General features: G+C 40.1%; 3 protein-coding genes across 4 annotated transcripts in view; 1 reads left to right on the top strand and 2 right to left on the bottom strand.

Moving 5' to 3' along the window:
- The window catches only part of LOC311142944 (long-chain-fatty-acid--CoA ligase 6-like), a 129,338-nt gene that overhangs the window by 39,450 nt on the left and 64,231 nt on the right, over window positions 1-25,657 (top strand). The window lies entirely within an intron of this gene.
- On the bottom strand, window positions 1,195-6,040 carry LOC311142673 (interferon regulatory factor 1-like). Of its 2 annotated transcripts, none has more exons than XM_084178327.1 (9): window positions 5,711-6,040; window positions 4,189-4,280; window positions 3,849-3,948; window positions 3,477-3,688; window positions 3,152-3,293; window positions 2,862-2,975; window positions 2,698-2,741; window positions 2,381-2,540; window positions 1,195-1,958 (listed from the first exon to the last, which is right to left on the bottom strand). In XM_084178327.1, exons 2-9 carry the CDS (start codon window positions 4,273-4,275, stop codon window positions 1,807-1,809), a joined length of 1,011 nt encoding a protein of 336 aa, XP_084034453.1. In that variant the 5' UTR covers window positions 4,276-4,280; window positions 5,711-6,040; the 3' UTR covers window positions 1,195-1,806. The 2 variants fall into 2 exon arrangements, with proteins under 2 accessions (XP_084034453.1, XP_084034452.1); XM_084178326.1 differs by having other exon boundaries at window positions 2,862-2,999; window positions 5,711-5,859.
- On the bottom strand, window positions 17,332-22,288 carry LOC311142015 (interferon regulatory factor 1-like). The gene is made up of 9 exons (XM_084177560.1): window positions 22,141-22,288; window positions 20,467-20,558; window positions 20,127-20,226; window positions 19,769-19,980; window positions 19,444-19,585; window positions 19,047-19,214; window positions 18,880-18,923; window positions 18,563-18,722; window positions 17,332-18,066 (listed from the first exon to the last, which is right to left on the bottom strand). The coding sequence occupies exons 2-9, from the start codon at window positions 20,551-20,553 to the stop codon at window positions 17,915-17,917; spliced, it is 1,065 nt and encodes a 354-aa protein (XP_084033686.1). The 5' UTR covers window positions 20,554-20,558; window positions 22,141-22,288; the 3' UTR covers window positions 17,332-17,914.

The raw sequence follows: 25,657 nt of genomic DNA on the forward strand, positions 1-25,657 counted from the left end.
GCTTCTTACGAAGCCACTCCTTCGTTGCCCGGGCGGTGTGTTTGGGATCATTGTCATGCTGAAAGACCCAGCCACGTTTCATCTTCAATGCCCTTGCTGATGGAAGGAGGTTTTCACTCAAAATCTCACGATACATGGCCCCATTCATTCTTTCCTTTACACGGATCAGTCGTCCTGGTCCCTTTGCAGAAAAACAGCCCCAAAGCATGATGTTTCCACCCCCATGCTTCACAGTAGGTATGGTGTTCTTTGGATGCAACTCAGCATTCTTTGTCCTCCAAACACGACGAGTTTAGTTTTTACCAAAAAGTTCTCTTTTGGTTTCATCTGACCATATGACATTCTCCCAATCCTCTTCTGGATCATCCAAATGCACTCTAGCAAACTTCAGACGGGCCTGGACATGTACTGGCTTAAGCAGGGGGACACGTCTGGCACTGCAGGATTTGAGTCCCTGGCGGCGTAGTGTGTTACTGATGGTAGGCTTTGTTACTTTGGTCCCAGCTCTCTGCAGGTCATTCACTAGGTCCCCCCGTGTGGTTCTGGGATTTTGCTCACCGTTCTTGTGATCATTTTGACCCCACGGGGTGAGATCTTGCGTGGAGCCCCAGATCGAGGGAGATTATCAGTGGTCTTGTATGTCTTCTATTTCCTAATAATTGCTCCCACAGTTGATTTCTACAAACCAAGCTGCTTACCTATTGCAGATTCAGTCTTCCCAGCCTGTTGCAGGTCTACAATTTTGTTTCTGGTGTCCTTTGACTGCTCTTTGGTCTTGGCCATAGTGGAGTTTGGAGTGTGACTGTTTGAGGTTGTGGACAGGTGTCTTTTATACTGATAAAAAGTTCAAACAGGTGCCATTAATACAGGTAACGAGTGGAGGACAGAGGAGCCTCTTAAAGAAGAAGTTACAGGTCTGTGAGAGCCAGAAATCTTGCTTGTTTGTAGGTGACCAAATACTTATTTTCCACCATAATTTACAAATAAATTCATTAAAAATCCTACAATGTGATTTTCTGGAGAAAAAAAAGCTCAATTTGTCTGTCATAGTTGACGTGTACCTATGATGAAAATTACAGGCCTCTCTCATCTTTTTAAGTGGGAGAACTTGCACAATTGGTGGCTGACTAAATACTTTTTTTTCCCCCACTGTATAAGTAGTATTAGATAATAAGTATATTATACTATATGCACTACAAAATAAGTTGGTATTTTATTTATTTTGTATAAAACAAATCGCGACACAAATATTCAATACAAATACAGTATTTACAGATTCAATACACAAAACAACACATCTTTAAGACCTTTCACCAAATGAACAGACATTTTTTTATAATAGTTTGTTATGAATGATTATCATCCTGTGTATATACAAGTGTAAATTACATTTAAGAAAATTCACAGTAAAACAGAAAAAACTGATAGCATTGCTCACCCAGGTGGATAGTTTATGTGTTGTCCTGGCAATGGGAGAGGGGCCCTCATTACAACTATGGATCTAGTAAATTAACAATACAGCTATGAGCACAACGATTTAACAAAGACAGAAACAGAGTAGAGAGCATGACACTTGGTAAAAATGTCTTCTTCCTGTAAAAAAAGTATATATTACTTCAGAGATCCTCCAACTGTCACAGAGCAGCAGAGGTCAAATGGCAAACATGGTGTAGCTTAAGGTTCAGAGGTCACGAAATAAAGAAGAAGTCTTTGAGACTGTAGAGTCAGAGTAAAGTATTTTGTTTCTGAACAGTGTCTGAGAAAGAGCAGGCTGGGCTCAGAGTGGGCAGGAGATCCAGGCAGGGCTCAGAGTGAGCAGGAGATCTGTTGGAGATAACTGGTCGTGCTGTTGTTCAGTGTGTTGTTCAGAGCCCAGTGGTCGGTGTAAGAGAGGAGATCTTCAGCCATTGGTTGTCCTGGGCTCAGTTCTGTGTATAACTGCAGCTCTATTTCTGACCCTATAAGACAAACAAAACAAAACAAAGCCGGTCAGTAATGCAAGAGAAACACAGCTGAATGAAGTTACAGATTACCTCTTATGTTGTTCAATGTTGAGAGCAGCCTTGTTAGAGGATTTTGATGTAATGAAAAAATAAAATAGGGAAACTTAGGCTCCGGTGTGATCATTCAGTTCTTGTCCCTGCCATCTGTTTACCTTACATGCATTATCATGTTTCACACCTTATGCAAATGATGAAGGAAATACTTCAAAATCTGTTTCTAAAGGCCCTTGGATTCCAGCAGAGTTTTATTTTCCTGTTGTAGTCTTTAATTTTGACTAGCAAATGTTACACAAAGACAATACATGCAGACATGATGAAATCCTGCTGTTGAATAGTACAGTATAACAAACAGCCTGATTCCCTCTAGCATCATTTACCTGAGTTATCACTCCATTGGCTCTCTGGACTGTGGTTAGACTCTGCTGTGTTGTATGACTCTGCTGTGGCTACTTCATTGCTCAGGAAACCCTTGATGTTTACACTGTCTTGCTGCTCCAATTGCTCCAATTGCTCCAATTGCTCCCAATGCTGTGCAATCTGAAAGAGCAAAACACAGGGGATAAGCCTGGTTGCATTTTTGCTTGGTTTAACTGTGTTATAATTTTTTGTATTCAATGCAGAATATCTGGTAAACATGGGTATTCCTGATAATGAAAAAAGCACACTGAACGTGTACTGGTAGAGACAAACTTACCTCAATAAGGGTTTCTTCATTCATATCTAGACTGTCTTCATAGTCTGTAAAGTTGAAGAAGGAAAATTGACATGAGCATTGCGCAAACCTCAATTATATTTGCAGCCAACACTGAAACACAAAGAGTTGAATCAAACCCAAGCATCAAGCAAGCTTAATCTTACCTGTGGAGTGATCCGGTGACACTTGGAAAGACGGGTAGTATTCGTTGGTGCCTTCTGGGCATATTTCCACAGAGGTGGAAAAGTCTGGAACATCAGCATTGGTGCTGTCTGGGCCTATTTCCACAGAGGTGGGAAAGTCTGTAACATCAGGGTCGTACGTTGTAAAGTCTCTTGTCCTTTGTTTCTTTTGTTGGGACAATGTTTAATGTAAATTCTGCAGCATTTGTATATTAGAGTCTGGTAATCATAGACAGAGCCATCAAGATATGACGCTGCTGTGATGGTCTCACCTAGGTTGTATGTGCTGTCGACTGTGCTGTCGACTGTCCTCTCCTGTGTCGTTCTGTCCTCCTGCAGGTGTGTGTTGGTGTTGCGGTCCTCTGGGCAATGGGTTTCACTGTAGTCCATTTCCTCTGTCTTGATGTTTAACCCCTAGAAGAGAAAACAGCAAAACATGAAATAAGATTGTAATATTCATCTCTGTTGACACTGGTCTTTATACAGCCAGCTAAATACACATGCACCGGTCTTTATTCAGCAGAGGGAAAACAGTACTACATGTGATGATAAAGGGATTCTAAAGAGGGTTGCAGTTCAAAAGTAATATAACCTTACCTTGTTGTTATTCTTTGCATCCTTTGCTTTTGACCTCTTGTTATTTGGCTTTGTGCAGACGTTCAGCATTCTGTAAACGCGCACCGCTCCAGACCCTCTGTTGATGCTCTTGTCTTTCACCTCCTTGATGTCAAGAAGGGAGTTCATTGCATTGCGGAAATTAAGCTTCCATGTCTTAGGGTCTGGTGTAGTCTCGCCTTGTATGAATTTCCCTGCATCAACAGACAAGTAATATCATTGTTATTACGATGCAGAAATTATATTGAAAAACCCTGAGGTGCTGAAGTGCATATTGTTAATCTAGGTGAAAGTCCATTATTATGAGAGGGGCTATTCCACAGTAGGTAGTCTAGGTACGTGTCATTTTCTCACCTGTGTGCATGGCCCATTGCTTGAATAGACAGGCATCCTTGTTCAGGTCCCATCCGTGAAGTGCAGCATGCTTCCATGGGATGGAGAAAATCTTCTTGTCCTGGACAAAACCACAAAGAAATGGGTTTCAAATTAGCGCCTCCTTTCTCTCACCCCAGCTTCTCCTGTACATGCCTAGTTTTGAGTAGTCCTGTTCATGGGTAATAGTACTAAATCTGTTTTGAGTTGTCAATGTCTCGACTGAGTACTCTTCTTAAAATGACAGTGTCCCACTGCAGTGTTTCAGGGAGTATTGTCTAAAAAAAGCATTAGATGAGTTTGACGAGCAGGAAAGTATTACCTTGTCCACCCACACCAATCCACTGATGGAGTTGGACTCAATCTTATCCTCCAGCCAAGGCCTCATTCTCATCCTAGACACAGGCATGGTTCCTGGGAGATCAAGGAGAAGAGATAAGCTTAGTTTTAAACACATGGTATTTAGATGTACAAGCATGTCACTCCCACCCACTACCCTGCTCAGTTAGTGCAGATGTTTAGTGCGCTCAGTGAAGTTCATGACCAGGAAATGTGATGTAGCGACTATGACCATTGCCAACAACTGGCAAATTACTGGAAATCTGTGCAAATCAGTTAAAGAGAGCAGTACTTCTAGTATGTCTATAATGTGCATTTTAGAACTACATTGAAATTATTTAAAAGTGTTCTAATTATCTTATTCAAGCAGCTGAAAGGTTATGCTATACAGTGGTGTAAAGTACTTGAGTAAAAATACTTTAAAGTAGTACTTAAGTCGTTTTATGGGGTATCTTTAATATTTATATTTTTCACTACTTTTACTTTTACTTCACTACATTTCTTAAGAAAATAATGTACTTTTTACTCCATACATTTTCCCTGTTCGATTTTGAACGCTTAGCAGGACAGGAAAATTGTCAAATTCACACATTTATCAAGAGAACATGATCCCTGATCATCCCTACTGTCTCTGACCTGGCAGACTCACTAAACACATTTGTAAATTATGTGAATGAGTGTTGGAGTGTGCCCCTGGCTATTCATAAATAAATAAATAAAAACAAGAAAATGGTGCCATCTGGTTTGCTTAAAATAAGGAATTTGAAATGATTTATACTTGTACTTTTACTTTTGATACTTAAGTATATTTGATCAATTACATTTACTTTTGATATTTAAGTATATTTAAAACCAAATACTTTTAGACTTTTACTCAAGTACTATTTTACTGGGTGACTCACTTTTACTTGGGTCATTTTATATTAAGGGATCTTTACTTTTACTCAAGTATGACAATTGGGTACTTTTTCCACCACCTGATGCTATATCGCTATTTATGTTGCATTCGAGGTTAAAGGAAGCGGGTTCTTTAGAAGCTCTTCAAAAGAACTAACAGACGTATTCAACCACGCAAACTTTAGTCGTGCACTGAACAAGCGCATGCATATTTTGACCAATGCATTACAGTGCCTCTAAATTAGTGTTGCAACCTTGACCTACTACTAAAACTTGCAACTTTATATTTTAACTAGAACTTTTAAAAAGTCATAAATATACTAGTGCAATGTTGCATTAATTATAACTGCATTGTTCCACTTCTCGTTAAATTCACAAATGAGCGCACCTCGAGTTCTAGCCTCCTGTCAGTGTAAATAAAATCTGTCAAAATATGTGGGATATATATGCCCAATGACAACGCACGCTGCTGCACACATGGAAAACCAAATCCCAGTCAATTGAATAGAAAATAGCCTATACTATAAATTACAAGTATATCTGCTGTAAATATGTACAAACGTTTCCACGTAGCCTTGTGCATGCAATAATAAAATAAAATAACTTACAGCTGCAATATGATGTCGCTTAATCCCAGTGATTTGTAATTGAGCATAAAAGCAGGTATTCCCTTTAGTGAAGATGGAGCGGGATGTTATTCCTCTGTGATTCCTTGTAATGTTAATATCCACTCTGGTCTTCAATGGCAGTGTGTACAGTCTGCTCAAGGAAACGTTTTTTTTATATAAAGTGGGTGGGATTTCCCTAATACAGTTTCATGCACACACTTCATTGGTGGGGGGGCAGTTTTGGCAGCAGTCGGCATCTGCGCTGAGGCACCTCAATGCAGGCGCGCTCAAACTTCAGGCAACATGATTTCCGAGAAACCATGCTGTTGTGAGAGAAGGCGTAACGAGGAAGTCTTGAGCAGACCCAATAAACGCAAATATTGCATGATGCTGCACGTAGCAGTATCATGACGTTTCATTTTACAATATCTTGGTTCAGTGAAGTAATCATTCCACACGTATTTCCGTCGTTTAATTTAATGCAGCCCAAATCCTAAATAATGACACATAATTAGAGAATAAGATTGCACTATTTTATAGCATAAGTAAACCAAATGCAACCAGAGGGTTAGTGTCCTATTCTGTAATTGATGCAACTATATCCCGCAAAGCATCAAACAACAGCCAAAGTTCAGGCGAGGGCAAGCCCTAAAGAATAAATGGTAGTCGAGTTGCGCTTTTCCGGGAAATGGTGTAGGACAGTATTAAAATCACCGACAGGGGCAGTCTTGACTGTTCAGTTGACACAGAGTTGTGTCACAGACTCCAGTCCAGACTTAATGTAAGTCACTGCTGACAACAGTGCGTTTCTTGTTTACATAAGATAAACAAACAGGGGCGGACTGGCCACTCCGTAGCCAGGCCCACCCACTCAGATTTAGAAAAAATAAATACAAATATATTTACAAATTAAAACAATTTTTACTTGTCAGTGTTCCAAATGGGATATTATATGTATTTTCACCTAAACATGCAAACACCATCAGATAGAATTCTTAGCAAGCAGGAAACTGGGTTAGTCAGATTTGAAGAAATATAACAGAACAGATGACCTGGAATGACATTCAATCTCACGGGATGGGTTGCCAAAAATAACTAACTGAAAGCCACCCCAATAAGCCACGAAAATGACTGCAGTAAGGATATGTCACTGTGCTTATATGGCTATATGCACCATGCCACTGACTATTTCATTTGTTCATTTATCAAACAAGATGGATCATAATCCAGTGCCTTTTTCAGTCAACACAACTACATTTTACCTTCAGTTAGCTTTAAAATGCTAAATTTTCTCTCAGCCTCATGGCAAAATGTGTAGAATACCATGAGATTAGCTATAAAACTGCACATTTTTCTATTTGCCCAATGTCAAAATATGTAAAATTGCAGGAAGTTAGCTTCTTTGAGGGGACCACCGTATTTTAGCTAGCTAACAATAGCATTGCTAGCTATTTTTGATTAACTTCGCTAGTTACAGTAACGGCAACATTTCCATCTCTCTAAAGTAAATTAGAATACATCATAATATGGCAAAGATGTTTCCTACAAATTATTTGCCTACTTTAGCAATGTCATTGGATTTCCATGCCACTCTAAATTAGTGTAACTTAGACGAAACACTCACAAATAGCCTCCGAGGTGCAACCTGTGTCTAGGGCACAAATAAATATTGGATGCAGCTATGGTGGTACTAGCTAACTCATGTCTGACTACAACAGTGTATTAACTAGCAACAAACTCAAACCAACCCAGGGCCATAGCAAACCATGTCACAGTTGGTTGCATAGTGTAACAGCATCACCGGCCTGAATCTATCCAATCTGGAGCCAGTCAGTCTACATCTGTAAAGCATACAATTAGCTTCCAAATGAGATTACGTCATTTCTCGAGCTATGTTTATAATTGAGGGATGATGACAATCATTGACCGTGTTTTTCTGTTGGACAAAGTGCAAAATGTGATTGCAATGGTTTAGTGACCTCCAAAAATAATTGTATTCACTGTTCACTTGCCATGTTCACAGCTTGACATCAGCCAACTGCTCGCCCATACGATAACATGCACGTGGTCTGCGGTTATGAGGCCGGTTGGACGTACTGCCAAATTCTCTAAAACGACGTTGGAAGCGGCTTATGGTAGAGAAATTAACATTCAATTATCTGGCAACAGCTCTGGTGGACATTCCTGCAGTCAGCATGCCAACTGCAGACTCCCTCAAAACTTGAGACATCAGTGGCATTGTGTTGTGTGACAAAACTGCACATTTTAGAGTGGCCTTTTATTGTCCCCGGAAGGGATGTCCACCAGAGCTGTTGCCAGAGAATTGAATGTTCTCTACCATAGGTGCACCTGTGTAATAATCATGCTGGGGTTTTTTTGTGTTTTAAAAAACGTTTTACCCCTTTTTTTCCCCAATTTCGTGATATCCAATTGGTAGTTACAGTCTTGTCCCATTGTTGCAGCTCCCGTACGGACTCGGGAGAGGCGGAGGATAATCATGCTGTTTAATCAGCTTCTTGATATGCCACACCTGTCAGGTGGATGGATTGTGTTGGCAAAGGAGAAATGCTCACTAACAGGGCTCCTCGTTTTTCTTCAATATCATACAGACACCCGACAAGGCCCAAATCCCCGTCATTCGCGTGAGGAAGAGACAGAGATATCGCGGACGAAGATCGGGGTGCCTTGTAAGGATCCGACGGCGAGCGAGTAAACTGCCTCTTCCATCAATCCTATTAGCCAACGTTCAATCTTTTGAAAATAAAGTGGACGATTTAAGATTACGGTTATCCTACCAACAAAACATAAAAAACTGTAATATCTTATGTTTCACGGAGTCGTGGCTGAACGACAACAATGATAACATTCAGCTAGCAGGCTATACGCTACATCGGCAGGACAGAACGGCTGACTCTGGTAAGACAAGGGGTGGCGGTCTGTGTATATTTGTAAACAACAGCTGGTGCACAAAATCAAATACTAAGGAAGTCTCGAGGTTTTGCTCGCCTGAGGTAGAGTATCTTATGATAAGCTGTAGACCACACTATTTACCAAGAGAGTTTTCATCTATATTTTTCATAGCTGTCTATTTACCACCACAAACCAATGCTGGCATTAAGATTGCACTGAATGAGTTGTACAAGGCCATTAATCAACAGGAAAACGCTCATCCAGATGCAGCGCTCCTAGTGGCCGGGGACTTTAATGCAGGGAAACTTAAATCCGTTCTACCTAATTTCTACCAGCATGTTAAATGTGCAACCAGAGGGAAAAAAACTCTAGACCACCTTTACTCCACACACAGAGACGCATACAAAGCTCTCCCTCGCCCTCCATTTGGCAAATCTGACCATAACTCTATCCTCCTGATTCCTGCTTATAAGCAAAAACTAAAGCAGGAAGCACCAGTGACTCGGTTAATAAAAAAGTGGTCAGATGACGCAGATGCTAAGCTACAGGACTGTTTTGCTAGCACAGACTGGAACATGTTCCGGGATTCTTCAGACAGCATTGAGGAGTACACCACATCAGTCACTGGCTTCATCAATAAGTGCATCGATGATGTCGTCCCCACAGTGACCGTACGTACATACCCCAACCAGAAGCCATGGATTACAGGAAACATCCGCACTGAGCTAAAGGGTAGAGCTGCCGCTTTCAAGGAACGGGACTCTAACCCGGACGCTTATAAGAAATCCCGCTATGACCTCCGACGAACCATCAAACAGGCAAAGAGTCAATACAGGTCTAAGATTGAATCATACTACACTGGGTCTGACGCTCGTCGGATGTGGCAGGGCTTGAAAACTATTACAGACTACAAAGGGAAGCACAGCCGCGAGCTGCCCAGTGACACAAGCCTACCAGACGAGCTAAACCACTTCTATGCTCGCTTCGAGGCAAGCAACACTGAAGCATGCATGAGAGCACCAGCTGTTCCGGATGACTATGTGATCACGCTCTCCGTAGCCGATGTGAGTAAGACTTTTAAGCAGGTCAACATTCACAAGGCCGCAGGGCCAGACGGATTACCAGGACGTGTACTCCGAGCATGTGCTGACCAACTGGCAAGTGTCTTCACTGACATTTTCAACATGTCCCTGACTGAGTCTGTAATACCAACATGTTTCAAGCAGACCACCATAGTCCCCGTGCCCAAGGACTCTAAGATAACCTGCCTAAATGACTACCGACCCGTAGCACTGACGTCTGTAGCCATGAAGTGTTTTGAAAGGCTGGTCATGGCTCACATCAACAGCATTATCCCAGAAACCCTAGACCCACTCCAATTTGCATACCGCCCCAACAGATCCACAGATGATGCAATCTCTATCGCACTCCACACTGCCCTTTCCCACCTGGACAAGAGGAACACCTACGTGAGAATGCTATTCATTGACTACAGCTCAGCATTCAACACCATAGTGCCCTCTAAGCTCATCACTAAGCTAAGGATCCTGGGACTAAACACCTCCCTCTGCAACTGGATCCTGCGTGCTCAGTCCCCTCCTGTACTCTCTGTTCACCCATGACTGCATGGCCAGGCACGACTCCAACACCATCATTAAGTTTGCCGACGACACAACAGTGGTAGGCCTGATCACCGACAACGATGAGACAGCCTATGGGGAGGAGGTCAGAGATCTGGCCGTGTGGTGCCAGGACAACAACCTCTCCCTCAACGTGACCAAGACAAAGGAGATGATTGTGGACTACAGGAAAAAAAATAGGACTGAGCACGCCCCCATTCTCATCGACGGGGCTGTAGTGGAACAGGTTGAGAGCTTCAAGTTCCTTGGTGTCCACATCACCAACGAACTATCATGGTCCAAACACACCAAGACAGTCGTGAAGAGGGCACGACAAAGCCTATTCCCCCTCAGGAGACTAAAAAGATTTGGCATGGGTCCCCAGATCCTCAAAAAATTCTACAGCTGCACCATCGAGAGCATCCTGACTGGTTGCATCACCGCCTGGTATGGCAACTGCTTGGCCTCCGACCGCAAGGCACTACAGAGGGTAGTGCGTACGGCCCAGTACATCACTGGGGCAAAGCTTCCTGCCATCCAGGACCTCTATACCAGGCGGTGTCAGAGGAAGGCCCTCAAAATTGTCAAAGACTCCAGCCACCCTAGTCATAGACTGTTCTCTCTGCTACCGCACGGCAAGCGGTACCGGAGTGCCAAGTCTAGGTCCAAAAGACTTCTCAACAGCTTCTACCCCCAAGCCATAAGACTCCTGAACAGCTAATCATGGCTACCCAGACTATTTGCACTGCCCCCCCACCCCATCCTTTTTACGCTGCTGCTACTCTGTTAAGTATTTATGCATAGTCACTTTAACTCTATCCACATGTACATATTACCTCAACTACCTCAACTAGCCGGTGCCCCCGCACATTGACTCTGCAACGGTACCCCCCTGTATATATAGCCTCCCTACTGTCACTTTATTTTACTTCTGCTCTTTTTTTTCTCAACACTTTTTTTTGTTGTTGTTTTATTCTTACTTTTTTTGTTTAAAATAAATGCACTGTTGGTTAAGGGCTGTAAGTAAGCATTTCACTGTAATGTCTGCACCTGTTGTATTCGGCGCATGTGACCAATACAATTTGATTTGATTTGATTTGTAAACAAATTTGTGCACAAAATCTTAGCGAAATAAGCTTTTTGTGTGTATGGAACATTTCTGGGATCTTTTATTTCAGCTCATGAAACATGTGACCAACACTTTACATATTGTGTTTATATTTTTGTTCAGTGTATATTTCCACACTATGAGGTTGGAATGATACTGTGAAATTGTGAAAATTATGATAATGCCCATTTAGTGTAAGAGGTGTTTGCTCAGCTGGTAGAGCACGGCACTTGTAACGCCAAGGTAGTGGGTTCGATCCCCGGGACCACCCATACGCAAAAATGTTTGCTCGCATGACTGTAAGTCGCTTTGGATAAAAGCGTCTGCTAAATGGCATATTATATTATTATAAGACTGCCTGAAATTTCAGCCTGTTTCGGTGGGATGGAGTTTTGGCCTGTCTGGTGACATCACCAGGCAGTAAATTAGTTAATAGACCAATAAGAAAAAGAGTTCTAAACCTCTCTGCCAATAACAACTAGTTTTCAGTTTTCCCCTTCCCACTCAGACCACTCCCAGACAGTCCTAGCAAAGTTCTTGTTTGAGAATTGCTCTTTGCTAAGAAGCTATTTTTGTTTATTTTTGACCATTGTAATTGAAAACAATCACAGTAAGGTACTTAATTGTTATCAAGAAATGATTTGATATTGAGATAAAAACGGCTTCATTGGATCTTTAAATTGCAACTCACCACAAATCTGTCTGACTGAAAAGTAAAATATATACCGCAACCTGCTTCAAATATTTTATTCATGTTATGTACAGTGGGGAAAAAAAGTATTTAGTCAGCCACCAATTGTGCAAGTTCTCTCACTTAAAAAGATGAGAGAGGCCTGTAATTTTCATCATAGGTACACGTCAGCTATGACAGACAAAATTAGATTTTTTTTCTCCAGAAAATCACATTGTAGGATTTTTAATGAATTTATTTGCAAATTATGGTGGAAAAGAAGTATTTGGTCAATAACAAAAGTTTCTCAATACTTTGTTATATACCCTTTGTTGGTAATGACACAGGTCAAACGTTTTCTGTAAGTCTTCACAAGGTTTTCACACACTGTTGCTGGTATTTTGGCCCATTCCTCCATGTAGATCTCCTCTAGAGCAGTGATGTTTTGGGGCTGTCGCTGGGCAACACGGACTTTCAACTCCCTCCAAAGATTTTCTATGGGGTTGAGATCTGGAGACTGGCTAGGCCACTCCAGGACCTTGAAATGCTTCTTACGAAGCCACAGATCGAGGGAGATTATCAGTGGTCTTGTATGTCTTCCATTTCCTAATAATTGCTCCCACAGTTGATTTCTCCAAACCAAGCTGCTTACCTATTGCAGATTCAGTCTTCCCAGCCTGGTGCAGGTCTACAATTTTGTTTCTGGTGTCCTTTGACAGCTCTTTGGTCTTGGCCATAGTGGAGTTTGGAGTGTGACTGTTTGAGGTTGTGGACAGGTGTCTTTTATACTGATAACAAGTTCAAACAGGTGCCATTAATACAGGTAACGAGTGGAGGACAGAGGAGCCTCTTAAAGAAGAAGTTACAGGTCTGTGAGAGCCAGAAATCTTGCTTGTTTGTAGGTGACCAAATACTTATTTTCCACCATAATTTGCGAATAAATTCATTAAAAATCCTACAATGTGATTTTCAGGATTATTTTTTCTCAATTTGTCTGTCATAGTTGACGTGTACCTATGATGAAAATTACAGGCCTCTCTCATCTTTTTAAGTGGGAGAATTTGCACAATTGGTGGCTGACTAAATACTTTTTTCCCCCACTGTAGGCCTATTATTGTTGAATATGCATGGTAGCCTAATAATGATTACAACTCTTCTGAGGGCATTGGCATATAATGCATTAATATCATTTTTGATTAATTTAAAGGCCTTGTAAAGCAACCGGCATGTCTATTGACTTTGAAATCAGTCACAGAATATCTATCAGAAATAAATACACTGAAGCCCCTGGGTCTTTATAAAACAAAACCCCAAATTAAATGTGTGAACAGATTAGATACGTGTATATAATATAATTTTCTTAATGTTAAACTGCTGAGGAAAAGTTAGCCTCCATGCCATGCCTTAGAGATGAGAATAAGGAAAGTACTAGTACTAATACCTACTAGTACTAGTCGGTTTACAAAGAGAATGTCCCACAAATGGGCGTCTAAACCCACTGGGCAAAAACTGGTTCGATCAACGTTGTTTTGACGTCATTTCAACCAAAAAAATCAACGTCATGACATTGAATCAACATGAAAAACTGATTGGATTTGCAAAAAAGCATCAACATAAGGACTTTTTTTTTTTACCCAACTTTTAACCTAAATCTAATGAAATGTTTTGTTGATTTCAAGTTGGATTCACGTTAGTTGACAACTGAACCAAATGTAAATCAAAACTAGACGTTGAACTGACATCTGTGCCCAGTGGGTAGTTTATGGAAGGTAGAAGATCTTTAGAGAAGGGCTGTTTGAGTAGTAACACGGGCGAAATAATATGATTTATACAACCATAACCAGTCTGGGTTGTGCCAGTATACTCCAGGCTCCAGTGAAGTCATTGACTCATGACAGGCTTGGTTTGATGGGAGGGCTTGAACCATTGTTTTGAAAAAGATGACATAGTGCTTTATTTATCCATATGTTGTAAATTATGGCATCTGTTTACAATATCTATAGCGTCCACGCCATGCCTTAGAGATTAAGTAACTGAGAATAATACGTTTGCTTCTAAGTATTAGTCTGTTTACAAAGAGAAAGTCCCACAAATGGGCGTCTAAAGCTCCTCCGGCTGAAGTTATACTATTAGAGTGCATAAAGTGCTCCTGTCTGCCTGCCTGCCTGCCGGTCTGGCTGCCATCAGCGGAGAAGAGGAGCATGGGGCTTTGGATGAAGCGGCTTGTACTACACAATCACTTCACAGATCCCCATGATGTGTGAAATTTGGTGTGCCCTGGAAGGCTGGAACCTGAGATGGTGTCTTTTTATTCAATTCCAGTGTGGCCGACTGGAATTTGTAAGTGTATATCTGTTGTCTAGGCGGGTTGCAATAAAACTCGCCAGTTTGTAGTCCTAATATCCTGAAATAAGTTAACTCTGGTTTGTTCAGCCATCCCAATGGGAAAATGTAATGGGAAAAGAATAGGGTTTGGGAATAAATGCCGAAAATAATGTCTGACGTTAACACAGGCTTAGGAGATCTTATACATCTTGTTCTATGAAATAATAGCAGTCAGTTAACATGACCTTTATGAATTATGAAGCATTTGTGTTTTTTCTTTGTACATAAATTCACGTAAAGTTGCATTAGCTGATGGAGATTATCTCATAGAATAAAACGTATAAGATCTCCTAAACTTGTGTTAACCACGTACCTTATTTTCTGTGTTTATCCAAAAACTGCATTCATTTTCCTCATAGGCTTTGTCCAATGAGCGATGGCGAAGTTAGTGCCTACAAAAAGACGCCATTACTATTTCTCTCTATGCATGCAGGAAGCAGAGGAGACCGAGAAAAAGGAAGCAAGCAGAGAGAGAGGTTAGTACCTAGGGCGGCAGTTAGCTTAGTGGTTAAGAGCGTTGTGCCAGTACCCGAAAGGTCGCTGCTTCTAATACCCGAGCCGACTAGGTCAAAAATCTGTCGATGTGCCCTTGAACAAGGCACTTAACCCTAATTGCTCCTGTAAGTCGCTCTGGATAAGAGCGTCTGCTAAATGACTAAAATGTGGTTCCCAAACTTGGGTTGTCATAATTATGGTTAAAACCTGCCTATTTCTACAATGTAACTTCTTAAAATCTGATTTGAAACTATACCCTGAACCATAACCACACTGCTAACATTATGCCTAACCCTTACCTTAAATTAAGACCAAAAATATAATTTTTGTTTTCATTAACCAATTTTGACCTTGTGGCTGTGGTAACTACTGACAATCCCAAACTTGGGGTCGGGGCCCCATATGGGGTCTCCTGAGAAGAAATGTACTAATCTCATCAAACAAGTTAGGAACTTTAAAAAAGAAGATAGGTTTCAATATGAACATCTGTACATGGCCTATCTTCCCTATAGGCCTACACTAAAATGCAATCAAAACGCAAAAAATACAGTTCTAAAAATGTCCTACGTTTTCATTTATATCGATGTTTGTTCGTGTTATCTCGATCGCCCACTGGAGTTTATAGTTTACCCATTACCCACTTTTTGTTTTTACTACTACATCACTGATATTAATACAGAATCGTAAGTATTATTCTAATTAATGTGAATGTGATAATACGATCATCTGTGTGCTCCATTGATGTCTGTTTGTGCGGAGCTTGATTAGTAATGCCTAGGAATATAAATGTGAATGCTATGTAATTTAAGAAAATAGATATATTTAAAAAGTTGGGGATTTTATGCAATTCATCATTATAATTGAATGAACAGTCGCTGATGCTACGTGTCAGTGTGAATCATTTATCATATTTCCCCCCTTTCAGTGGTATAACAGTACAATTGTATAGCTCATAGCCTATGTGTTTGTAGATAGACTGAGGTGAATGAACCTACAGCAGCCAAAGTGATAATGTCTTAAACCCTGGTTACAGCTCTGTGCACATTCCATGTGCAGTCAAGTCTCTGTCAATTAGAAGCAGTACATGTACTTTGCTTTTTGGAAGAAATTAATGTTTAGTATGAGCTACTGTTATCGATCTTGCTAGTTCTTTAAATCAAATCAAATTGAATTTGTCACATTCTTCATAAACAACAGGTGTAGACTAACAGTGAAATGCTCTTAGAGGTCATTTTCCAACAATGCAGAGTTAAAGATAAAGGTACAAAATTAAATAAAAAATTTGAAATAGTGACACAAGGAATAAATACACAGTGAATAATGAATAACACTAATGAGGCTATATACAGGGAGTACAAGTACTGAGTCGATGTGCAGGGGTACGAGGTAATTAAGGAAGGAATGCTTCTCCCTCTCAGATACAGTGGTGGAGTTTGGTTAGTGTAACATTTTGCTAGCGGAGAGAGCAGGTGTCTGGGACAAATGTTTAAAAAGTTCCCCTGAGTTGTCGTCACTAGTTAACACAGCAATAAAGTCATAATTATGGCTAAACCACACCCATTTCTACAATGTCTCTTCTTAAAATCTGATTTTAAACCTAACCCTAACATCAACCCTAATCTTAACAACACTGCTAACCTTCTGCCTAACCCTAACCTGAAATTAAGACTAATATTTTTTTGTGCCAATTTTGACATTGTGGCTGTGTTATCTAGTAGAAACCCCCCTGAGGATTGTGGAAGATCCACTAGATACTGAACACTTCTTGGTCAGATGATAAGGGAAGGTTCGGTATTTAGGCCAAGACTGCTGATGTATAGCCTATTACCTGGAAAAACCCTGCCCTGGCATGCGTATCGTGATTGCTCTGAAAGGTTTCCAATAATTGTCAAGTAGTCTGTTCAGGTCACAACTTGTGAGGAATATATCTCAAACTCCATATGGCCATATTTGTTAACCTTTTCTAGAATGTAACAAACCTGACATGAAAAAATGTGCATCAGTATTCAACAGTGTTTAATAGGCTTGAGTCTGAGAATGTAATTCCTCTCTAATGTATTGATGAAAGTAGTTTACAACAGCTAGGATTAATCATGTGATATATACACACAATGCTGTGTTAAGTGACCTTCACCATTAAAATAAACCCTTTCATGCTCAGTTAAAAGCCCTGCCACTTTGATGACTGCCACTAAGAGACTCCCTTTAAAACTAATCTGTTTCCAAGAAAATGTTATTTCAAATGTATTTGATTGATTTTACGATTATTACACTGTAATGTTACTATAACCTTGCACCAGGCTGTTGTCACTGCAGTGCTGCTAACTAACAAATCAGGTCAAACAGGCTCATCAAAACCTCTCTAAAAGTCTGTCCTCTTTGTCATGGCAGATATAAGTAGTATTAGATAATAAGTATATTATACTATATGCACTACAAAATAAGTTGGTATTTTATTTATTTTGTATAAAACAAATCGCGACACAAATATTCAATACAAATACAGTATTTACAGATTCAATACACAAAACAACACATCTTTAAGACCTTTCACCAAATGAACAGACATTTTTTTATAATAGTTTGTTATGAATGATTATCATCCTGGGTATATACAAGTGTAAATTACATTTAAGAAAATTCACAGTAAAACAGAAAAAACTGATAGCATTGCTCACCCAGGTGGAGAGTTTCTGTGTTGTCCTGGCAACGGGATAGGTGCCCTCATTACAACTATGGATCTTGTAAATTAACAATACAGCTATGAGCACAACGATTTAACAAAGACAGAAACAGAGTAGAGAGCATGACACTTGGTAAAAATGTCTTCTTCCTGTAAAAAAATGCTATATTACTTCAGAGATCCTCCAACTGTCACAGAGCAGCAGAGGTCAAATGGCAAACATGGTGTAGCTTAAGGTTCAGAGGTCACGAAATAAAGAAGAAGTCTTTGAGGCTGTAGAGTCAGAGTAAAGTATTTTGTTTCTGAACAGTGTCTGAGAAAGAGTAGGCTGGGCTCAGAGTGGGCAGGAGATCTGTTGGAGATAACTGGTCATGTTGTTGTTCAGTGTGTTGTTCAGGGCCCAGTGGTCAGTATAAGAGAGGAGATCTTCAGCCATTGGTTGTCCTGGGCTCAGTTCTGTGTATAACCGCAGCTCTATTTCTGACCCTATAAGACAAACAAAACAAAACAAAGCCGGTCAGTGATGCAAGAGAAACACAGCTGAATGAAGTTACAGATTACCTCTTATGTTGTGCAATGTTGAGAGCAGCCGTGTTAGAGGATTCTGATGTAATGAAAAAATTAAATAGGGAAACTTAGGCTCCGGTGTGATCATTCAGTTCTTGTCCCTGCCATCTGTTTACCTTACATGCATTATCATGTTTCACACCTTATGCATATGAGAAGGAAATACTATTGACTGAAATACGTTCCTCAATCGTCTGACTCAGCGTTTTACAAATGAACGTTTTTCATTTTTATTTTATTTTTACAAATCTGTTTCTAAAGGCCCTTGGATTCCATCAGAGTTTTATTTTCCTGTTGTAGTCTTTAATTTTGACTAGCAAATGTTACACAAAGACAATACATGCAGACATGATGAAATCCTGCTGTTGAATAGTACAGTATAACAAACAGCCTGATTCCCTCTAGCATCATTTACCTGAGTTATCACTCCATTGGCTCTCTGGACTGTGATTAGACTCTGCTGTGTTGTATGACTCTGCTGTGGCTACTTCATTGCTCAGGAAACCCTTGATGTTTACACTGTCTTGCTGCTCCAATTGCTCCAATTGCTCCAATTGCTCCCAATGCTGTGCAATCTGAAAGAGCAAAACACAGGGGATAAGCCTGGTTGCATTTTTGCTTGGTTTAACTGTGTTATAATTTTTTGTATTCAATGCAGAATATCTGGTAAACATGGGTATTCCTGATAATGAAAAAAGCACACTGAACGTGTACTGGTAGAGACAAACTTACCTCAATAAGGGTTTCTTCATTCATATCTAGACTCTCTTCATAGTCTGTAAAGTTGAAGAAGGAAAATTGACATGAGCATTGCTGTGCAAACCTCAATTATATTTGCAGCCAACACTGAAACACAAAGAGTTGAATCAAACCCAAGCATCAAGCAAGCTTAATCTTACCTGTGGAGTGATCCGGTGACACTTGGAAAGACGGGTAGTATTCGTTGGTGCCTTCTGGGCCTATTTCCACAGAGGTGGAAAAGTCTGGAACATCAGCATTGGTGCTGTCTGGGCCTATTTCCACAGAGGTGGGAAAGTCTGTAACATCAGGGTCGTACTTTGTAAAACCTTAATAGAAAAGACAAAGAAAACCATAAGGACAACCATTCATTTGAATCCTCACGTTCAGTCACATCTCACATGCAGTTTTGTGAACGAATCAGTGAATTCATAGTCTCTTGTCCTTTGTTTCTTTTGTTGGGACAATGTTTAATGTAAATTCTGCAGCGTTTGTATATCAGAGTCTGGTAATCATTGACAGAGCCATCAAGATATGACGCTGCTGTGATGGTCTCACCTAGGTTGTATGTGCTGTCGACTGTGCTGTCGACTGTGCTCTCCTGTGTCATTCTGACCTCCTGCAGGTGTGTGTTGGTGTTGCGGTCCTCTGGGCAATGGGTTTCACTGTAGTCCATTTCCTCTGTCTTGATGTTTAACCCCTAGAAGAGAAAACAGCAAAACATGAAATAAGATTGTAATATTCATCTCTGTTGACACTGGTCTTTATACAGCCAGCTAAATACACATGCACCGGTCTTTATTCAGCAGAGGGAAAACAGTACTACATGTGATGATAAAGGGATTCTAAAGAGGGTTGCAGTTCAAAAGTAATATAACCTTACCTTGTTGTTATTCTTTGCATCCTTTGCTTTTGACCTCTTGTTATTTGGCTTTGTGCAGACGTTCAGCATTCTGTAAACGCGCACCGCTCCAGACCCTCTGTTGATGCTCTTGTCTTTCACCTCCTTGATGTCAGGAAGGGAGTTCATTGCACAGCGGAAATTAGCCTTCCATGTCTTAGGGTCTGGTGTAGTCTCGCCTTGTATGAATTTCCCTGCATCAACAGACAAGTAATATCATTGTTATTATGATGCAGAAAGTATATTGAAAAACCCTGAGGTGCTGAAGTGCATATTGTTAATCTAGGTGAAAGTCCATTATTATGAGAGTAGGTAGTCTAGTTACGTGTCATTTTCTCACCTGTGTGCATAGCCCATTGCTTGAATAGACAGGCATCCTTGTTCAGGTCCCATCCGTGACGTGCAGCATGCTTCCATGGGATGGAGAAAATCTTCTTGTCCTGGACAAAACCACAAAGAAATGGGTTTCAAATTAGCGCCTCCTTTCTCTCACCCCAGCTTCTCCTGTACATGCCTAGTTTTGAGTAGTCCTGTTCATGGGTAATAGTACTAAATCTGTTTTGAGTTGTCAATGTCTCGACTGAGTACTCTTCTTAAAATGACAGTGTCCCACTGCAGTGTTTCAGGGAGTATTGTCTAAAAAAAGCGTTAGATGAGTTTGACGAGCAGGAAAGTATTACCTTGTCCACCCACACCAATCCACTGATGGAGTTGGACTCAATCTTATCCTCCAGCCAAGGCCTCATTCTCATCCTAGACACAGGCATGGTTCCTGGGAGATCAAGGAGAAGAGATAAGCTTAGTTTTAAACACATGGTATTTAGATGTACAAGCATGTCACTCCCACCCACTACCCTGCTCAGTTAGTGCAGATGTTTAGTGCGCTCAGTGAAGTTCATGACCAGGAAATGTGATGTAGCGACTATGACCATTGCCAACAACTGGCAAATTACTGGAAATCTGTGCAAAGAGAAAGTGAAAGAGAGCAGTACTTCTAGTATGTCTATAATGTGCATTTTAGAACTACATTAAAATTATTTAAACGTGTTTTAATTATCTTATTCAAGCAGCTGAAAGGTTATGCTATACAGTGGTGTAAAGTACTTGACTTAAGTCGTTTTTTGGGGTATCTTTAATATTTATATTTTTCACTACTTTTACTTTTACTTTACTACATTTCTTAAGAAAATAATGTACTTTTTACTCCATACATTTTCCCTGTTCGATTTCGAATGCTTAGCAGGACAGGAAAATTGTCAAATTCACACATTTATCAAGAGAACATCCCTGATCATCCCTACTGTCTCTGACCTGGCAGACTCACTAAACACATTTGTAAATGATGTGAATGAGTGTTTAAATTTTACGTCATTTAGCGGACGCTCTTATCCAGAGCGACTTACAGTTAGTGAGTGCATACATTACTTTATTTTTAATACTGGCCCCCCGTGGGAATCGAACCCACAACCCTGGCGTTGCAAACGCCATGCTCTACCAACTGAGCTACATCCCTTGGAATGTGCCCCTGGCTATTCATAAATAAATAAATAAAAACAAGAAAATGGTGCCATCTGGTTTGCTTAATATAAGGAATTTGAAATTATTTATACTTGTACTTTTACTTTTGATACTTAAGTATATTTGATCAATTACATTTACTTTTGATATTTAAGTATATTTAAAACCAAATACTTTTAGACTTTTACTCAAGTAGTATTTTACTGGGTGACTGACTTTTACTTGGGTCATTTTCTATTAAGGTATCTTTACTTTTACTCAAGTATGACAATTGGGTACTTTTTCCACCACCTGATGCTATATCGCTATTTATGTTGCATTCGAGGTTAAAGGAAGCGGGTTCTTTAGAAGCTCTTCAAAAGAACTAACAGACGTATTCAACCACGCAAACTTTAGTCGTGCACTGAACAAGCGCATGCATATTTTGACCAATGCATTACAGTGCCTCTAAATTAGTGTTGCAACCTTGACCTACTAAAACTTGCAACTTTATATTTTAACTAGAACTTTTAAAAAGTCATAAATATACTAGTGCAATGTTGCATTAATTATAACTGCATTGTTCCACTTCTCGTTAAATTCACAAATGAGCGCACCTCGAGTTCTAGCCTCCTGTCAGTGTAAATAAAATCTGTCAAAATATGTGGGATATATATGCCCAATGACAACGCACGCTGCTGCACACATGGAAAACCAAATCCCAGTCAATTGAATAGAAAATAGCCTATACTATAAATTACAAGTATATCTGCTGTAAATATGTACAAAGAGCACTAGCACAAACACAACGTTTCTACGTAGCCTTGTGCATGCAATAATAAAATAAAATAACTTACAGCTGCAATATGATGTCGCTTAATCCCGGTGATTTGTAATTGAGCCTAAAAGCAGGTATTCCCTTTAGTGAAGATGGAGCGGGATGTTATTCCTCTGTGATTGCTTGTAACGTTAATATCCACTCTGGTCTTCATTGGCAGTGTGTACAGTCTGCTCAAGGAAACGGCTTTTTATATAAAGTGGGTGGGATTTCCCTAATACAGTATCATGCACACACTTCATTGGTGGGGGGGCAGTTTTGGCAGCAGTCGGCATCTGCGCTGAGGCACCTCAATGCAGGCGCGCTCAAACTTCAGGCAACATGATTTCCGAGAAACCATGCTGTTGTGAGAGAAGGCGTAACGAGGAAGTCTTGAGCAGACCCAATAAACGCATATATTGCACGATGCTGCACGTAGCAGTATCATGACGTTTCATTTTACAATATCTTGGCTCAGTGAAGTAATCATTCCACACGTATTCCCGTCGTTTAATTTAATGCAGCCGATATCCTAAATAATGACACATAATTAGAGAATAAGATTGCACTATTTTATAGCATAAGTAAACCAAATGCAACCAGAGGGTTAGTGTCCTATTCTGTAATTGATGCAACTATATCCCGCAAAGCATCAAACAACAGCCAAAGTTCAGGCGAGGGCAAGCCCTAAAGAATAAATGGTAGTCGAGTTGCGCTTTTCCGGGAAATGGTGTAGGACAGTATTAAAATCACCGACAGGGGCAGTCTTGACTGTTCAGTTGACACAGAGTTGTGTCACAGACTCCAGTCCAGACTTAATGTAAGTCACTGCTGTCAACAGTGCGTTTCTTGTTTACATAAGATAAACAAACAGGGGCGGACTGGCCACTCGGTAGCCAGGCCCACCCACTCAGATTAAAAAAAAAAAAAATACAAATATATTTACAAATTAAAACAATTTTTACTTGTCAGTGTTCCAAATGGGATATTATATGTATTTTCACCTAAACATGCAAACACCATCAGATAGAATTCTTAGCAAGCAGTAAACTGGGTTAGTCAGATTTGAAGAAATATAACAGAACAGATGACCTGGAATGACATTCAATCTCATGGGATGGGTTGCCAAAAATAACTAACTGAAAGCCACCCCAATAAGCCAAGAAAATGACTGCAGTAAGGATATGTCACTGTGCTTATATGGCTATATGCACCCTGCCACTGACTATTTCATTTGTTAATTTATCAAACAAGATGGATATAATCCAGTGCCTTTTTCAGTCAACACAACTACATTTTACCTTCAGTTAGCTTTAATATGCTACATTTTCTCTCAGCCTCAAGGCAAAACGTGTAGAATACCATGAGATTAGCTATAAAACTGCACATTTTTCTCTTTGCCCAATGTCAAAATATGTAAAATTGCAGGAAGTTAGCTTCTTTGAGGGGACCACCGTATTTTAGCTAGCTAACATTAGCATTGCTAGCTATTTTTGATTAACTTCGCTAGTAACAGTAACTGCAACATTTCCATCTCTCTAAAGTAAATTAGAATACATCATAATATGGCAAAGATGTTTCCTACAAATTATTTGCCTACTTTAGCAATGTCATTGGATTTCCATGCCACTCTAAATTGGTGTAACTTAGACGAAACACTCACAAATAGCCTCCGAGGTGCAACCTATGTCCAGGGCACAAATAAATATTGGATGCAGCTATGGTGGTACTAGCTAACTCATGTCTGACTACAACAGTGTATTAACTAGCAACAAACTCAAACCAACCCAGGGCCATAGCAAACCATGTCACAGTTGGTTGCATAGTGTAACAGCATCACCGGCCTGAATCTAATCCAATCTGGAGCCAGTCAGTCTACATCTGTAAAGCATACAATTAGCTTCCAAATGAGATTACGTCATTTCTCAAGCTATGTTTATAATTGAGGGATGATGACAATCATTGACCGTGTTTTTCTGTTGGACAAAGTGCAAAATGTGATTGCAATGGTTTAGTGACCTCCAAAAATAATTGTATTCACTGTTCACTTGCCATGTTCACAGCTTGACATCAGCCAACTGCTCGCCCATACGATAACATACACGTGGTCTGCGGTTATGAGGCCGGTTGGACGTACTGCCAAATTCTCTAAAACGACGTTGGAAGCGGCTTATGGTAGAGAAATTAACATTCAATTATCTGGCAACAGCTCTGGTGGACATTCCTGCAGTCAGCATGCCTGCCAACTGCAGACTCCCTCAAAACTTGAGACATCAGTGGCATTGTGTTGTGTGACAAAACTGCACATTTTAGAGTGGCCTTTTATTGTCCCCAGAAGGGATGTCCACCAGAGCTGTTGCCAGAGAATTGAATGTTCTCTACCATACGTGCACTTGTGTAATAATCATGCTGTTTTTTTTGTTTTTTTTAAACGTTTTACCCCTTTTTCTCCCCAATTTCGTGATATCCAATTGGTAGTTACAGTCTTGTCCCATTGCTGCAGCTCCCGTACGGACTCGGGAGAGGCGAAGGATAATCATGCTGTATAATCAGCTTCTTGATATGCCACACCTGTCAGGTGGATGGATTATGTTGGCAAAGGAGAAATGCTTAGTAACAGGGCTGTAAACAAATTTGTGCACAAAATCTTAGCGAAATAAGCTTTTTGTGTGTATGGAACATTTCTGGGATCTTTTATTTCAGCTCATGAAACATGTGACCAACACTTTACATATTGTGTTTATATTTTTGTTCAGTGTATATTTCCACACTATGAGGTTGGAATGATACTTTGAAATTGTGAAAATTATGATAATGCCCATTTAGTGTAAGAGGTTTTTGAAAAGACTGCCTGAAATTTCAGCCTGTTTCGGTGGGATGGAGTTTTGGCCTGTCTGGTGACATCACCAGGCAGTAAATTAGTTAATAGACCAATAAGAAAAATAGTTCCAAACCTCTCTGCCAATAACAACTAGTTTTCAGTTTTCCCCTTCCCACTCAGACCACTCCCAGACAGTCCAATAAATGTTATTGTTTGAGAATTTATCTTTGCTAAAAAGTCATTTTTGTTTCTTTTTGACCATTTTAATTGAAAACAATCACAGTAAGGTGCTAAATTGTTATCCAGAAATGATTTGATATTGAGATAAAAACGGCTTGATTGGATCTTTAAATTGCAACTCACCACAAATCTGTCTGACTGAAATGGAAATATAGACAGCAACCTGCTTCAAATATTCTATTCATGTTACAGTGGCTTGCGAAAGTATTCACCCCCCTTGGCATTTTTCCTATTTTGTTGTCTTACAACCTGGAATTAAAATGCATTTTTGGGGGGTTTGTATAATTTGATTTACACAATATGCCTACCACTTTGAAGATGCAAAATTGTTTTTGGGGTGGAACAAACAAGAAATAAGACAAAGTAACAGAAAACTTGAGTGTGCATAACCATTCTTCAAGGCAAAACTGCTCCAGCTCCTTCAAGTTGGAAGGGTTCCGCTGGTGTACAGCAATCTTTAAGTTATACCACAGATTCTCAATTGGATTGAGGTCTG

This window comes from Coregonus lavaretus, assembly GCF_964263955.1.
Source record: "Coregonus lavaretus genome assembly, chromosome: 15".
Taxonomy (NCBI): domain Eukaryota; kingdom Metazoa; phylum Chordata; class Actinopteri; order Salmoniformes; family Salmonidae; genus Coregonus; species Coregonus lavaretus.

What these genes read in the sequence shown, in the direction of transcription:
- LOC311142015 (XM_084177560.1), bottom strand. Translation starts at nt 20,553, where the DNA reads ATGCCTGTGTCTAGGATGAGAATGAGGCCTTGGCTGGAGGATAAGATT. An exon ending in ATGAAGAAACCCTTATTGAG is followed by an intron (nt 18,723 to 18,879) that starts GTAAGTTTGTCT and finishes TTGCTCTTTCAG; the next exon opens with ATTGCACAGCATTGGGAGCA. An exon ending in CCAATGGAGTGATAACTCAG is followed by an intron (nt 18,067 to 18,562) that starts GTAAATGATGCT and finishes TTTGTCTTATAG; the next exon opens with GGTCAGAAATAGAGCTGCGG.
- LOC311142673 (XM_084178326.1), bottom strand. Translation starts at nt 4,275, where the DNA reads ATGCCTGTGTCTAGGATGAGAATGAGGCCTTGGCTGGAGGATAAGATT. An exon ending in GCAATGGGCCATGCACACAG is followed by an intron (nt 3,689 to 3,848) that starts GTGAGAAAATGA and finishes CTGTTGATGCAG; the next exon opens with GGAAATTCATACAAGGCGAG. An exon ending in ATGCAAAGAATAACAACAAG is followed by an intron (nt 3,294 to 3,476) that starts GTAAGGTTATAT and finishes TTTCTCTTCTAG; the next exon opens with GGGTTAAACATCAAGACAGA.